Raw genomic sequence first — 13,933 nt, 5'->3', positions numbered from 1 at the left:
AGTATATAAATTTGAATTTAAGACATTAAGGTAGATAGAGTGTCTTCCTCCATCTTGGATTTTGAAATACCAGAAAACAATCGGTCTAGATCTTTAATAGAAGGTGCGAATTTTGAGAGTAGTAAGTAATTCATGTGTAAGAATTTTCATTTCAATATAGAAAATGACCTATTTTATCATATTTATGGTTGTACTTTATAAAAAAAAAAGAATACTTTTGTTTGATTCTATTTTTTCCAACTTTGCCACATAAGGGGAGGCAACTCAAATGTAAGGGCAGATAATTCAGATAAAGTTACTTTTACAATAGAATGTGTTAGGAATTTACCTATTTTATTATGTAGCAAGAAAACGGGTCACGTGACCCCATTTTTTTCTTTTTCTTATCTGAAAGCATACTAGTAGAGCTATCTTCTCATATTTTATCTCAATATTCTATGGTGTAGTTTTCGTTTTATGGCAGAAAATTGGGTTTTCCATGCATAATCTATACAAAATCTGTCAATTTTGCACAACCTGTAGCGTGAAAATAAGCCCCGTGACCCATTCTTTTTATTATTATTTTTTAAAAAGCATGATATAAACTACATTTTAGCAAATTATTAAAAAATTCTATGGATTATAATTTAGACACCGCATCTACCTTAAGGTGATAAATTTTAGAAGATACACTTTTATCATCTGGTGCAAAAAGGTATGTGTCAAAAAAATTATAACTTGTACAAAAACCCTGTACAAATTATAATTTGTACAAACTTGCATCTTGTACACAACATATATATACATTTATATATAAACAAACCTTTCGTATGTGTATTACAGATGACCACTAACTGGTGGTGTTTAACGAACTTGACTGGCTGGTAAGCCCTCGCTCGGTCGGAAACAGATGACCACGAATAATGTATCTACGTAATAAACGACCTGCGAAATTAAGGTCCGTTGTCTTACTACATTTTAATGTTATGATACACAAGTTTTTAGATACATCTTATAACCCCTAAACTGGTGACGAAATTAACAAAACAAAGAAATTGTGTCATTGCATTGAACAGCTAAACAGCATACACACGACAAGTTGGCACATAAGGTTCAATAATCTGATAATGGAACAAGACGTTTTGACTACATTGAAGATTTTAATCATCGGAGAAAGTGGAGTGGGAAAATCAAGGTCTGATATGATTCGACAGTCATAGTGGTTTTTAACTGTTTACAATATATCAGTCATAAGGATATCTAAAGTTTCTCTCTCTTTCTCTCTCTCTCTCTCAAAAAGTTTATATTCCACACCAGAAGGGTTAGCAAAAAATCCGGCTGTTAGGGTAGGAACATACATATAGATATACTGTTCCCAGGTTAAGGGTACTGGCACTACTGCTCACCCAAGTGCGAATACTGGGGAAAAACCTTGTTTTACCATCTCTACTTGGCAGTAGAGGACATTAAGCAAAATTCTGGCCTGAATATTAAAGGTTTATCAGAAGGAATGGAGAAAATATGTATGTATTTACATGTACACCACAAAATCTTAACGTAGATTAGTACAGACAAACCTGTGCACAGGGAAAAGTTTTAAAGCCAGGCAGGTACTGGGTTAATAAAATTGAAATGCAAGGTCCCATATCCTTAGTGGAAATGATCAAATCAAAATGGCGGTACAATTTTGTCAACTAAACATAATGGCAAACAATCCTACCAAGTATGAGAGCTCTCTGTAAAACAGATCAAGAGGAGTTGCATTCACAAGGCGTCACTGTTACAATACACTAATCTGGAGTTGTTAATTTTTAAAGAGTTAAAACATTACAATGGTTGACCCGAGGTGAATCAACATAAATGACATCATCAAACAATCGGTTCTTATTGTGATGTAATAACATAAGCATTGTGACATAGGAATTTAACTGGAAAGTGCACAAACTAAAAACTAGTCAAATTCCCATTACTCCAACGAAAGTTTCATATAACTTTTGAAGAAGAGAAAAAAAAATGAAATACTGTTACTGTTGCTTGACAGTAAGTGTTGCTCTCAACCTATTGTAGTTAATTTGAAATTCTGACCCAATTGCAATTTATTTTATCATACCAAACTGTTAAACTGGTCTGAAATTTTAACCAACTGCTGTAGAAAACCAGACCAGTCATCAAAGTGCAAGGTGATAAAATAAAGCATACTTACAATCCTATAAGACTGTAACTCCACTTCATTGTTAAAATTATTCCCCCATCAAGCAAAATTTTTTTACAAGTCTAGAATTGATAGTTAAGTCTGCCAAAAGAACCATGAAAATGTCAATTGGCCATGGCCAGTGTCTGCCTGTATTGACCACTTGAGGAGTATTGACAGGGGAGATAAATACCAGTAAATACCATTGGTTATTTACCACCCAACCATCCATATAGAAGGTAAACAAAAATTAATGCATGTGGATGTGGAAACCAATTACAAAAATTGGTGATTTTGAATTATTTTATGATTGTATTTCAGTCATGAATTCTGACACGACATAACATTTTCTTTTCGGACCTGAAGGAATATCGACTACAGAAAGAAAAATAAAGATTGCAAACTTGCAAATATCAAGAGGATGGGAAAGATGTTTATCCCTACCCAAATCATGCAATATAGAGGAAGATAGTGCTGACTGCATTCTCTGTTGTGTTAATATTACCGTTGTCTCTTGAGGCCTTTATGATTTCAGAAGGCACATGAACACAGATTTGCATATAAAGCAGTGAAGGGCAAAATGTCCTAAAAGACACAAACAAATTTTTAATAAGTCTGAGTTTAAATACTGTTAAAAAAAAAAAAATTTTGATTTGACATTGGTGCCAGTGAAAATCAAGATTTTGCAAAAGAGGGCCGAAAGATACCAGAGGGACAGTCAAACTCATAGATGGAAAATAAACTGACAACACCATGGCTAAAAAATAAAAAGACAAACAGACAAATAATAGTACACAAGACACAACATAGAAAACTGAAGACTAAGCAACATGAACCCCACCAAAAACTGGGTGTGCTCCGGAAGGGTAAGCAGATCCTGCTCCACATGTGGCACCGGTCATGTTGCTCATGTTATTACAAATCAGGTAAATAGTCTAATTCGGTAGGTCACATTCGTGGTGAAAAAAGAAGTGTATTGTAATTACGACATAAGGAACATATCCGATATCGTCTGTGAAACAGTTATTCCATAACGGTCAACCAACTTGTGATGGCGTCCGTTAAATTTACGAAGGGATGATTTCAACTTCACCATTTGGAACTCTTGGTTTAATAGCTTCCTTGTGAGCAGCAACCCTCTATCAAGGAAATCATGATAGGAAATACAAGCCCGGGAATATCGTATCAATTGGGAGATATATACTCTGTATGCAGGCGCTGCTGGAATGTTGCTACATAGAAATGGAAAGTTCACAATTGGGAAGCTGAAATCATCTCTTTTGTCGTAAAATTTTGTTTTCAACCGACCCTCATTGTCAATTTCTAGATGTAAGTCAAGATATGAGGCAGACTTAACTGTATCTGTTGTATCCTTTATCTCTAGTTCGATGGGAAAGATGCGTTCGACATAGTCACCAAATTTTGAATTATTTAGTGAGAGAACATCATCTATATATAGCGAAAAGTAAAGTTAAAGGATATTGCTTACTTCTTATCTTTCTTCCTAAGAAGTTCCTGTATGAAGTCAGCCTCATAATAATAAAGAAACAAGTCGGCAAGAAGAGGGGCACAATTGGTTCCCATTGGAATGCCGACAGTTTGTTGAAAAACACGTCCTCCAAACGTAACAAATATGTTGTCAATCAAGAAATCAAGCATCTTGATAATGTCAGTTTCAGAGAATTTTATGTTTGAATCAGAGTGATTCTTTACAAAATAGGATTTATCCCTCCCAAGACAAGATACTTGTATCTACGTTCGCCATTCTTTTTTATGAAACAAAGCAATACCAACTCTTTCAATTTGTCTTTTAGTTTGGAATGGGGAATACTTGTGTAAAGTTTAGAAAAGTTAAACGTTTTAATACTATTGCAAGATGAGAGAGTCTTAGATTGTATGTACTCTAAAAGATCTTTGGAATTTTTTAGTATCCACATCTGTAAGCTACATACATCAGAAAATACACTAAAAAGCTAAAGGTGGGTGTAGGAATTAAAATGAGGAATTTATATGGCCAAATGATATTGATTTATAAGTGCAGGTTAGGCATGTACATGTAAGCAGAAATGAGGATTTGAAAATAATCAGGATACTTTGAGAATGTTTTTAATGATTTTATGTGCTAAAAATACAAATGTTCATCTGTTTGAAGAAATTTTATTAAATTTATATAAGCAAAAAGTCAGGCAAGTAATTGTTTTTTTTAGATTTCAGTTCAAAGTTTAACCAGTCCCTGTCCCCTTTCTGATTTTTGGTGAACCATCTGTTCCTATTGAGTAAGATTTAAACACAGACAGTCTTCTTGGAACTTTTTCTATATACATGTACCTATATATGTATACATATTTTCACTCAACAAATGTCATGAATGTAGTACTTAATGATAATGGTCAGTGATTTTTTTAATTTTTAGTTTGTTGTTGCGTTTTACGGATGATACATTTGACCCTGAACAAGCAGCAACTATAGGTAAGAATTAAGTTGACAATAGACAATATAACACACATTTCACATTTTAAAAATTTGATTCTTTTATAGCCCTGAAAATAAAATAAAAAAATGATGTTTGCCTTATAGAATTAGTGGGGTAATGTTTTCCATCTATGTTTTTTTCTTCAACTAAACATTTGTTGTAGATAAACATAATAAATGTGATTGATAAAGTACCAATCAAAATGTTAATGAAAGTTATGGCCCTTGAATAATGAATTATTAGAAAATTGCCTTAGGGTATATATATGATTTAGTAAGCACTCTCTGATCAACCCTTGTAAAGTGCTCATAGATTTTTGTGATTTCTCAAATCAAGTTTTTAAAGCCAGCTGTGCTTATTAATATATAATATAACTGTTACTGCCATATGAATATGATGAAATATAAATAATTTAAATCTGTGTAATAAGCACTCTTATCCGTACAATTATTGATGAATTCTGATGAAATAAATATGCAAAGTTTATGATAACAATATCTTATAGGGACTAAGTGTTTGTAGTTAAAAGCTGATTGAAAATTTAAATGGAGTCATGCATTTTCAATGAAAATTTGATCATTTGAAGAATTGATGTGTAAAAAAAGAGGCAGAAGAAACCAAAGGAGATCAAAACTCACATGTCAAAGGGAGAATCAAAACTCACATGTCAAAGGGAGAATCAAAACTAACATGTCAAAGAAAAGTCACATGTCAAAGGGAGAATCAAAACTCACATGTCAAAGGGAGAATCAAAACTAACATGTCAAAGAAAACTCACATGTCAAAGGGAGATCAAAACTAACATGTCAGAGAAAACTCACATGTCAAAGGGAGATCAAAACTAACATGTCAGAGAAACTCACATGTCAAAGGGAGATCAAAACTAACATGGTCAAAGAAAACTCACATGTCAAAGGGAGATCAAAACTAACATGTCAGAGAAAAAACTCAGATGTCAAAGGGTGATCAAAACTCACATGTCAAAGAAAGACTAACAAAATCATGGAAAAAACAATAAGAAAATATTAGACAATGAACAGTCTACAGAACATGAACATAAAAGTCTTAAGACTGAGCCACACGAACCCCAGCAAAACCAGGGGTGATCTCAAGTGCCCAAGAAGGGTAAGCAAATCCTGCTCCACATGTGGCACCAGTCCTGTTGCTCAAAGTTAAGTTGTACAAACTCATGTAGTATGCTCATGCTAACAATATGATTATTTCATTGATTGTTGGTGTTTGATGAGAATACTGACAAACTTAAGACACTAAAGCTTACCAATGTTCCCTGCAAAGCAGTTTTGACAAAAAGAAGAAAAAATACATCTGAAATCTTGTCTTCTATCATAGGTGTTGATTTTAAAGTGAAGACACTGCAGGTAGAAGGAAACAGAGCTAAACTTGCCATCTGGGTAAATAAAAACTTATATTTGACTTTTATTTGCCCTTTCTCTGCCTGTGATGATTGTTAGTGAAGTTGTATGTACACTATTTATCATCCTAATTACAAAGAAGAAGTTATACATGTACAAAGTTTTATATGTATAAATGGTACATGATGTACAGTACAAATGTTTTTTTTATATAAAGTGTCTTTTGCTGATGGTTGTTTAAAATGAATGCTGATTATATTTAGTTGATTGAAGCATAATTTTTGTTATGTATAACTCTTTGTAATACAAATACAAAAATAGGTTGTAACGCAATATGATATATCTACAATTTAACAGTAATCAATCTGTTTCTCTGTCATATGCTGTATGAAAGAACATGTTTTACCCTGCTAATTCCAATTGGTTCTATTAGTTGTGTCATGATGAGCAAGTTGATAAATAGACACAGATTTAACTATTTAGTTAGTATTCAGACCTCCACTAAATAAACAGAGGAAGTAATAATGATCATGGATATTGTAACTATTGTTTGTATTGGACTTTTATTTCAATAGCTAAAATTACCATTATTAAAAACTCTTCATTAATTCAAAATTTAGGACACAGCAGGACAAGAAAGATTCAGGACCCTCACACCAAGTTACTACAGAGGAGCCCAAGGGGTTATTCTTGGTAAGTACACTAAGATACAATGTACTGATGAGGTTTTCATAGAAAAATACATTATGTTCACATTGAATTTTGGATGACCTATACATTTACAGAATTGTTTTTTGGATATAAATTTTTCTATCAAAATTGTACTTATCTACATCTTTTTGTTAATATGGGACATATAAGTTCAACAATTATGCAGCATGCAGAGTCCATTATTATTAATCCAATACATCTATGTTTATATCTGTTTTAGTGTATGATGTAAGTAGTCGACAGTCCTTTAGTAAACTTGAAACCTGGTTAAGTGAATTGGAAACATTTTCTACAAAACATGACATCATAAAAATGCTGGTTGGAAATAAAATTGATATGGTAAGTCATTAAAAAATTGAAAACAACACGTTTAATAATTTCATGCGTCCGAAGCGCTTTTCTGGATTTACCTTCATCAGGAACGCTTGAAGAGCTATATGGCAAAAATACCTAAAACAAATAGCCAAATCCATCTAAGGTCAACTTTGCCTGAGGGAGTTGAAACCTTTCAAAATTTATAAACGGGCAATTTTAGAAAAGTTTGTTATTAATCATGTCAGTACCGAAGTACTGACTACTGAGCTGATGATACCCTTGGGGACTGATAGTCCACCAGCAGAGGTATCGACCCAGTGATGTAAAAAACTGAAAACAACACGTTTTATAATTTCATGCGTCCGAAGCGCTTTTCCGGATTTACCTTTATCAGGAACGCTCAAAGCCAAATATTTGAAATCTGAGGGATGTATAAGTACCGAAACAGTTGAAGAGCTTTAACTTTGATCTGTGGAATGTTTTTTTCCAAGTTTATTGCACCTTTAACTTATGTATATATATAAATTATAAAATGATAATAAGACAACAACACCCATCAATTACCGCATGGCAAGATTTTATTCTGGTTGACATGTCTTGCCATCAAGCGTGGCATCTTCAGAACAATATAACATATGAATAAACTCTTACCATGTGGTAATTGACGGGTGGTGTTGTCTTTATTATCGTTTTATTTACTTATCTAGTGAAAGACAACTGTGAATACCTTTCGGTATCAACCTACTATTACCCAACCGCACTATTACCACTTCAGGTGTTGGTTCACCATATATAAATTGTATGACTACAACTTTTTTATAGAATTTGTGACGAAAAATTTCAAACATTTGTACAATTTAATACTATTACTTATGAATTTATGTTAATATTATTTTAGAAATTTTCACTGGATTATAACCTTTATGTCACATTTCGTCGCACATTTCTCCAATACTTCCGAACACAGAATTACTTTATATTTGGTGAGCTGCTCAATAGTGATTTATAATGAGTTATAAGTGTTGTGCCCTGTTTTTGGATCTGTCAGACATATAATTACTGTTCACTGATACTTTGAATTAGGAGTGGTGGTATGCTAAACACGACAGTGTGTTTGCTTTCTGGTTATTTTACAGTATTAGGTAAGACCCTTGTATAAGATTACTATGAGATAATAGCTAAGATATTTAGTACTAGGTATAATACAATAATTGTAAAATTAAATTACATTACAATTGTAAACTATAAGTTTTGTTAATGATAATTAATAAGATATTAAGCTAAAAAATTTGATTTTTCATGGATATTAGATATAATTATTAAATTTTAGGATAAAAGAGAAGTGAGTAAAGAGGATGGATTAAAGTTTGCCAGAAAACACCATATGTTGTTCATCGAGGCCAGTGCCAAAACTAAAGAAGGTGTACAATGTGCATTCGAAGAATTGGTAGAGAAGGTGAGAATAAGTTTTTTGTCTTTGTGTATCCATTAGTACATATTTAAAAAAAATTGGAAATTTTAAAGGGAAAATCAAGGCATTTTTTGTCAGCAGCTTGGCAATGGTGGGTTGTAATGTATGAGTGCTTTTCCAGAACATTCAGACATATACAACCTGTTTGCCAATACTTTAATATGAGTTGGGGTATGTTTAGCAAAACAATACATGCAATTATTGTTGATATTTGCTGCTTTTCAACTAAACAAGCAGCATTTAGGAGTTTGTTCAAAGACTTGTTTGCTCAAAGTTGGAATAAGGTATCGGGCTAGGGTGACAATTTTACCTTCAGACTATTACATTAAGAGCTGACAGGTCCAAATCAGCTTGTCCGTCTAGTACACAGCAGAGAACATTCATGTGACATTTATGTATTATCGTCCTGAATATGAATGTAATATTTGCTGCTTAACAATAAGCAGCTTTCAGTCAATCATGTAACAGTTATGCTTCTTTCTTTTTTCAGATTATACAGACGCCCGGACTCTGGGAAACAGACAGAAGAGGATTGCAATTAGAACGAGATGGAAACACACAACAAGCAGCATGTGGAGGTTACTGCTCTGTGATATGAACTTCAACAGTATGCTGTTATTAAAACCTTTGGTTGTCATGATGAATATTTTTTAAAAAATCTCAAGGTGCTTTCATATTTATAAAAGATCGATTATGTTTGGTTGATGTTAAAGTGTTACAATGTATTTATAGTTATTTCTATATAAGATTATGTATCAAACCTGATATATGTGTGTCAAAAATGTGATACACAACAAATCTTATTTTTAGTTACCGGTAACAAAAGAGAAAAATTTCAGATATCAATTTAAAAAATTTAAAAAAACAAGTGTAGATAATAAATACTGGTATATGTCAACTAATATGAAGCATCATAAATGTCATAGGATATTCAAAACCATAAATCTTTTATGAATGTTTATATTACACAATGGTGTTTCAATGCTAAAAGTGAAGAGAGAAAAGTCACTGAAATTATAAAGAATGACAAATCATTTGAATAAAGAAATACGTAATTTTTCACATAAACTTTAAATAGTGAGTGTTCTACAATCGTTTAACTTGGCATTAAAATGCATATAAGGGATCATTACAGCCTTCTTACCAAAAGCAGGTGACTTTGCAATACATTTTATATTGATTTACTTAAACTATGTTTTATTTAAAAAGCCATTATAGGATACTAAATGACCTATAATAATATAGTTAGGTGTAAAGAAGCTCACAACAAGGTAACTGTTTCCTTCGTTTAATGCTTCCTATATCTTATTTATGATTTGCATCAAGTTTTCAGTTTAGGAATCCCAGTTATGGTCAATCATGTAATTTAGAGTAGCTTTAAACAACAATAGCTCAATTCTGACCTACATTTAATCCTAATTTAACTTATGGGCATCACTAATTAGTCTTTTGTAGCTGAAATGCACATCTTGCATACTAAGTTATAAGCCTGATATCTTTGATGAATATATACTTTTGTTTATTTGAAGTTATTTTTTTTTACTTATGTATTTCCAATCATGTAAACTGGTGGTACTTAAAAGATCTAATACTAAGATTTAAGCTAAAAACCCAGTCATGGAGACATAAAGAACCACAAACTGAAATTATGCAGTACACCAATAAGTTTAAATTACTACTTTGGATTCAAAGAGGCAGTTGTGAGAACCCAATGATTTTTTAACTATGTTTTTTTATTGGTTATATCTTTTTATGGTTCTCAAATGTTTTTTTTTTAAATTATTACAATGGGTGATAGCATCGAGCAAATTGTTTTAATTTTAGTTTATTTTGACTGAAAACAATTTTTTGAATTCAGTATACTTGTATATAGAAATCTGAAAACAATTTTTTGAATTCAGTATACTTGTATATAGAAATCTGAAAACAATTTTTTGAATTCAGTATACTTGTATATAGAAATCTGAAAACAATTTTTTGAATTCAGTATACTTGTATATAGAAATAAGGTAATACATATACATTGGATTTCCTGCATACACATGAAATAATTGCCACTATATATCAATTAATCATAGTTGTACGTTTAAATTTATATGGGGGATGAAGTAATAACTGTCAGACTCTAATTTATGGAAGAAATATAAATGAATTTAAGACCAAATTAATATGTATTTCAGGTATTTAGAACCCCCATCTCCTTTCCCATATAACTGTAAGTGGATTAGTCTTTCTATATTAAAATGGGTTTTTAATTATTGTTATGCTGAATGTAATTTATTTGTTGATTTTTTTAATATAATATTTACAAGCATAGCATAATATTTATGCACATGAGATATCCTGATAGTTATGTAGTTCTTTTGTTTATAATCCTCTTGTTAGTGATGGGTTTTTATTATGCATTTAAAATACTGTAAATTCAGAAATTATTGCCAGGCTTTTTATTTATGCCACTGAATGAGTATCCCAATAATAAGAGCTGGCATTCTGATAACTGTAGGCAGAATTTCTTGAAATCGCAATTATTAATCTCCCATTTTTGCCCTTTCTTCAAAAATCACAGTAATGCACACAATATTTTCTGAATTTACAGTAACACTTATCATTGATTTTAATTTGTTGATTGTGTATATCATTGTATATATTTTATTTTAAATGTTATGTGCATATATATGAATTAAGATTGTATTTGTAAAGTTTGATTGCTGTATTTGTAAGTTAGAGTGCATATTTTAGACCCCATAGAGTGAACCTTTAACCATTAAATGAGGTTCAGAAATAAATACCTGTATTGAAATTCACAAAATACAATACTTATTTTATTTATTATTGACCACAAGCCGACAGAACATCCAAATATGTGACCTAAAATTTATCCATGGAAAAATCTTTGCAACAAGAGCAAATTTAACATGCACACTAATACATTTATTATGATGTTAGGTAATAATCCTGTTTGGTACATTTAAATGATTTTAAAAATTCGGACCGGTAATATATTTTGTCAATTTTATCATACATATCATGAAAACAATGAGAGATCAAAAGATACTGGCTCTTTAATGCATTCTAGTCTAAGTCTAAGATCTGTTTGTTAGGATAAATTAGGGAACATTTTCTCCTCATATTACTTGGAATAGCATTGAAAAGTTACCTAGACTCATTGTCGAAAATTTGATGATGTAATAATTGATTGCTAAATACATTGTTATAGGCGCTTAAATTTTCCAAAATATTACTGGAATAGTTGCAGGCAACTGTCAGTGATATTGGTAACAAAGTAGTGGCAAAACTAGACAAAAAAATGATAGCCAGAGCCAAGTTTGGATTCTGAATGGCCAATTGAAAAAACATTCTGAAAGAATGAGGCGAAATGCTTTGAAACTTCAGGGGATTAATCACAGCTATCTTTTCAAAGCTTATTTTATAAAAAATTATCCTTTGAGCAATCAAGGAGCCTCCAGTTGTGTTGTTATTACAGGAATTTAGGAATATTCTTTCACAAAGTATGAAATTATGGTTCAGTGTTTATGTTATGTAAAGCAACAGAAAAATAGGTATTTACTGTAAATTCAGAAATTATTGCGAGGTTTTTATTAATGGAAATAATGTGACTGGATGAGAATTGCAATAATAACGAACACGCATTCTGATAATCTTTATGCTTTTCCTGAAATTGCTACAATTCATTTCGCTTTTTTGTTCAGTTTTCAAAAATCGCAATTATAAATGCACACAATAATTTCTGAATTTACAGTACTTGAAAATGAGCAAACTTTTTATTTGTATGATAATGCATTTTCTTATGAATTTATTTAAATCTAATGAGTGGTGAAGAATTGCTTTATCTATTAGTATGTATACAGAATCATAATAAGAAGGAAAAATTAAAATTTCGAAACTGCTGTGTGTGTGTTATGTCATTTAATTTTTCATAGAGGAGGACAGTTTCTTTATCACCAAAGTTGATTCTATAACAGGGGAAGTAACTGATTGGAAAATTTTTATCACAACTTAAGGATTTCCTTTTAAAATCTGCATAATAAGCAAAAAATTTAATTATGGAACAAAGAAAGTTTAAAAAAGTTCCACATTATAATGGTATTTTTGTGATTTTGATATCTGTTGAAGAGCATGATTATTTCTTTAAAAAAACCAAAAATAACAAATGTTACCATGTTGCTTACACAATTTGTATACAGCCTTATATTCCAGAAGGTAAAAGATCTGAATGCTTCTTACCTTGTATACAGATGCCTTATGTAACGAAGTTTCTGTGTGCCATATGTCGATTGTCAGTTACCCCATTTTCATGGTTCAGCTGCTGTTTACAAAAACTATAATTTTTTGTCAACTGAATTTCTCCTAATGAGTAATCAGAACTATATTTGGTACATGTGATCCTTGCAAGGTCTTACATGTCTGTTATACAGGATTCACCTGACCTTGACCTCATTTCATGGATCGGTTTTGAAGGTTAAAGTTTTGAGGTCAAGTCCATTTATCAGATACTAGTAGACCTTTTCAACAATTGTCTAGACCTACTGCTAACAGGGTTCATCTGACCTTGACATCATTTTCATGGTTCATTGTTCAATGGTTAAGTTTTCAAGGTTAGGTCAGCTATATTTGATGTATGAAATAATTGTATGGTGTACACTTGCAGGATTATTCTGACCCTAGCCTCATTTTCATGGTTAATTGTCCTAGTTTATTATTTTGTAGTAGGCCAACTATATGTGGTGTATGGAATGATTATAATGTGTACATTTCGGTCTGGCAGGTTTCATTTCACCTTGATCTCATTTTCACAGTTCATTGGTAATGTTTAGTTTTTTTGTAGCAAGTCTGTTTCTCAGACAACATATGCAATAGGTCAACTATATTTGGTGTATGTAATGATTATAAGGTAAACATGTCTGTCTGACACTGTTCATCTGACCATGACAACATTTTCATGGTTCATTGTTAGTCCCCTACCGACGAAGTCGAAGGGGACTTTAGGTTTGCACTCTGTCCGTCTGTCCGTCCGTCTGTCCATCCGTCAGTCCGGTGACTCAGTTTTCCACACTTTTTTTCTTCGTTCTTGAAGATATTGATTTGATATTTGATATATAGTTTTATAATGACAAGTTATAGATCAAGTTCAAATTTTGTTCCGGTCTGATGATTTAGTCCAGAGTTATAGTCCATAAAAAAAATCCATAACTAATGTTAAGAGTACTATGTTAAACCATAAATCTGTACAAAGGGAGATAACTCATTTTTTAAAAGACATTCTTTGGTAAATTGTTTGAGGAATTTTGTGGCAGATTTATATGTTATTTTGTATAAACTAATTTTCTGAATGCTACATGTATATATATATATATATTTTTTTTTTATTAAGTGAAATCCTTAATTTAGATAATAATCTA

At 31.6% G+C, this 13,933-nt stretch overlaps 1 protein-coding gene across 1 annotated transcript; it reads left to right on the top strand.

The window, feature by feature from the left end:
* The first annotated feature begins 996 nt into the window (after positions 1-996).
* LOC127730492 (ras-related protein Rab-18-B-like) lies at positions 997-12,421 on the top strand. The gene is made up of 7 exons (XM_052238922.1): positions 997-1,174; positions 4,584-4,639; positions 5,994-6,055; positions 6,637-6,709; positions 6,948-7,066; positions 8,373-8,498; positions 9,004-12,421. The coding sequence occupies exons 1-7, from the start codon at positions 1,107-1,109 to the stop codon at positions 9,109-9,111; spliced, it is 612 nt and encodes a 203-aa protein (XP_052094882.1). The 5' UTR covers positions 997-1,106; the 3' UTR covers positions 9,112-12,421.
* Positions 12,422-13,933: the final 1,512 nt, after the last annotated feature.

Source organism: Mytilus californianus, unplaced genomic scaffold (assembly GCF_021869535.1).
Source record: "Mytilus californianus isolate M0D057914Y unplaced genomic scaffold, xbMytCali1.0.p SCAF_2, whole genome shotgun sequence".
In the NCBI taxonomy this organism is placed as follows: Eukaryota; Metazoa; Mollusca; class Bivalvia; order Mytilida; family Mytilidae; genus Mytilus; species Mytilus californianus.
Note: the sequence above shows the minus strand (reverse complement) of the source record. Positions and strands in the feature narration are given on the sequence as shown.

Coding starts and splice junctions, on each gene's coding strand:
- LOC127730492 (XM_052238922.1), top strand. CDS start 1,107: ATGGAACAAGACGTTTTGACTACATTGAAGATTTTAATCATCGGAGAA. Junction 4,640..5,993: donor TGAACAAGCAGCAACTATAG/GTAAGAATTAAG, acceptor CTTCTATCATAG/GTGTTGATTTTAAAGTGAAG. Junction 6,710..6,947: donor AGCCCAAGGGGTTATTCTTG/GTAAGTACACTA, acceptor TATCTGTTTTAG/TGTATGATGTAAGTAGTCGA.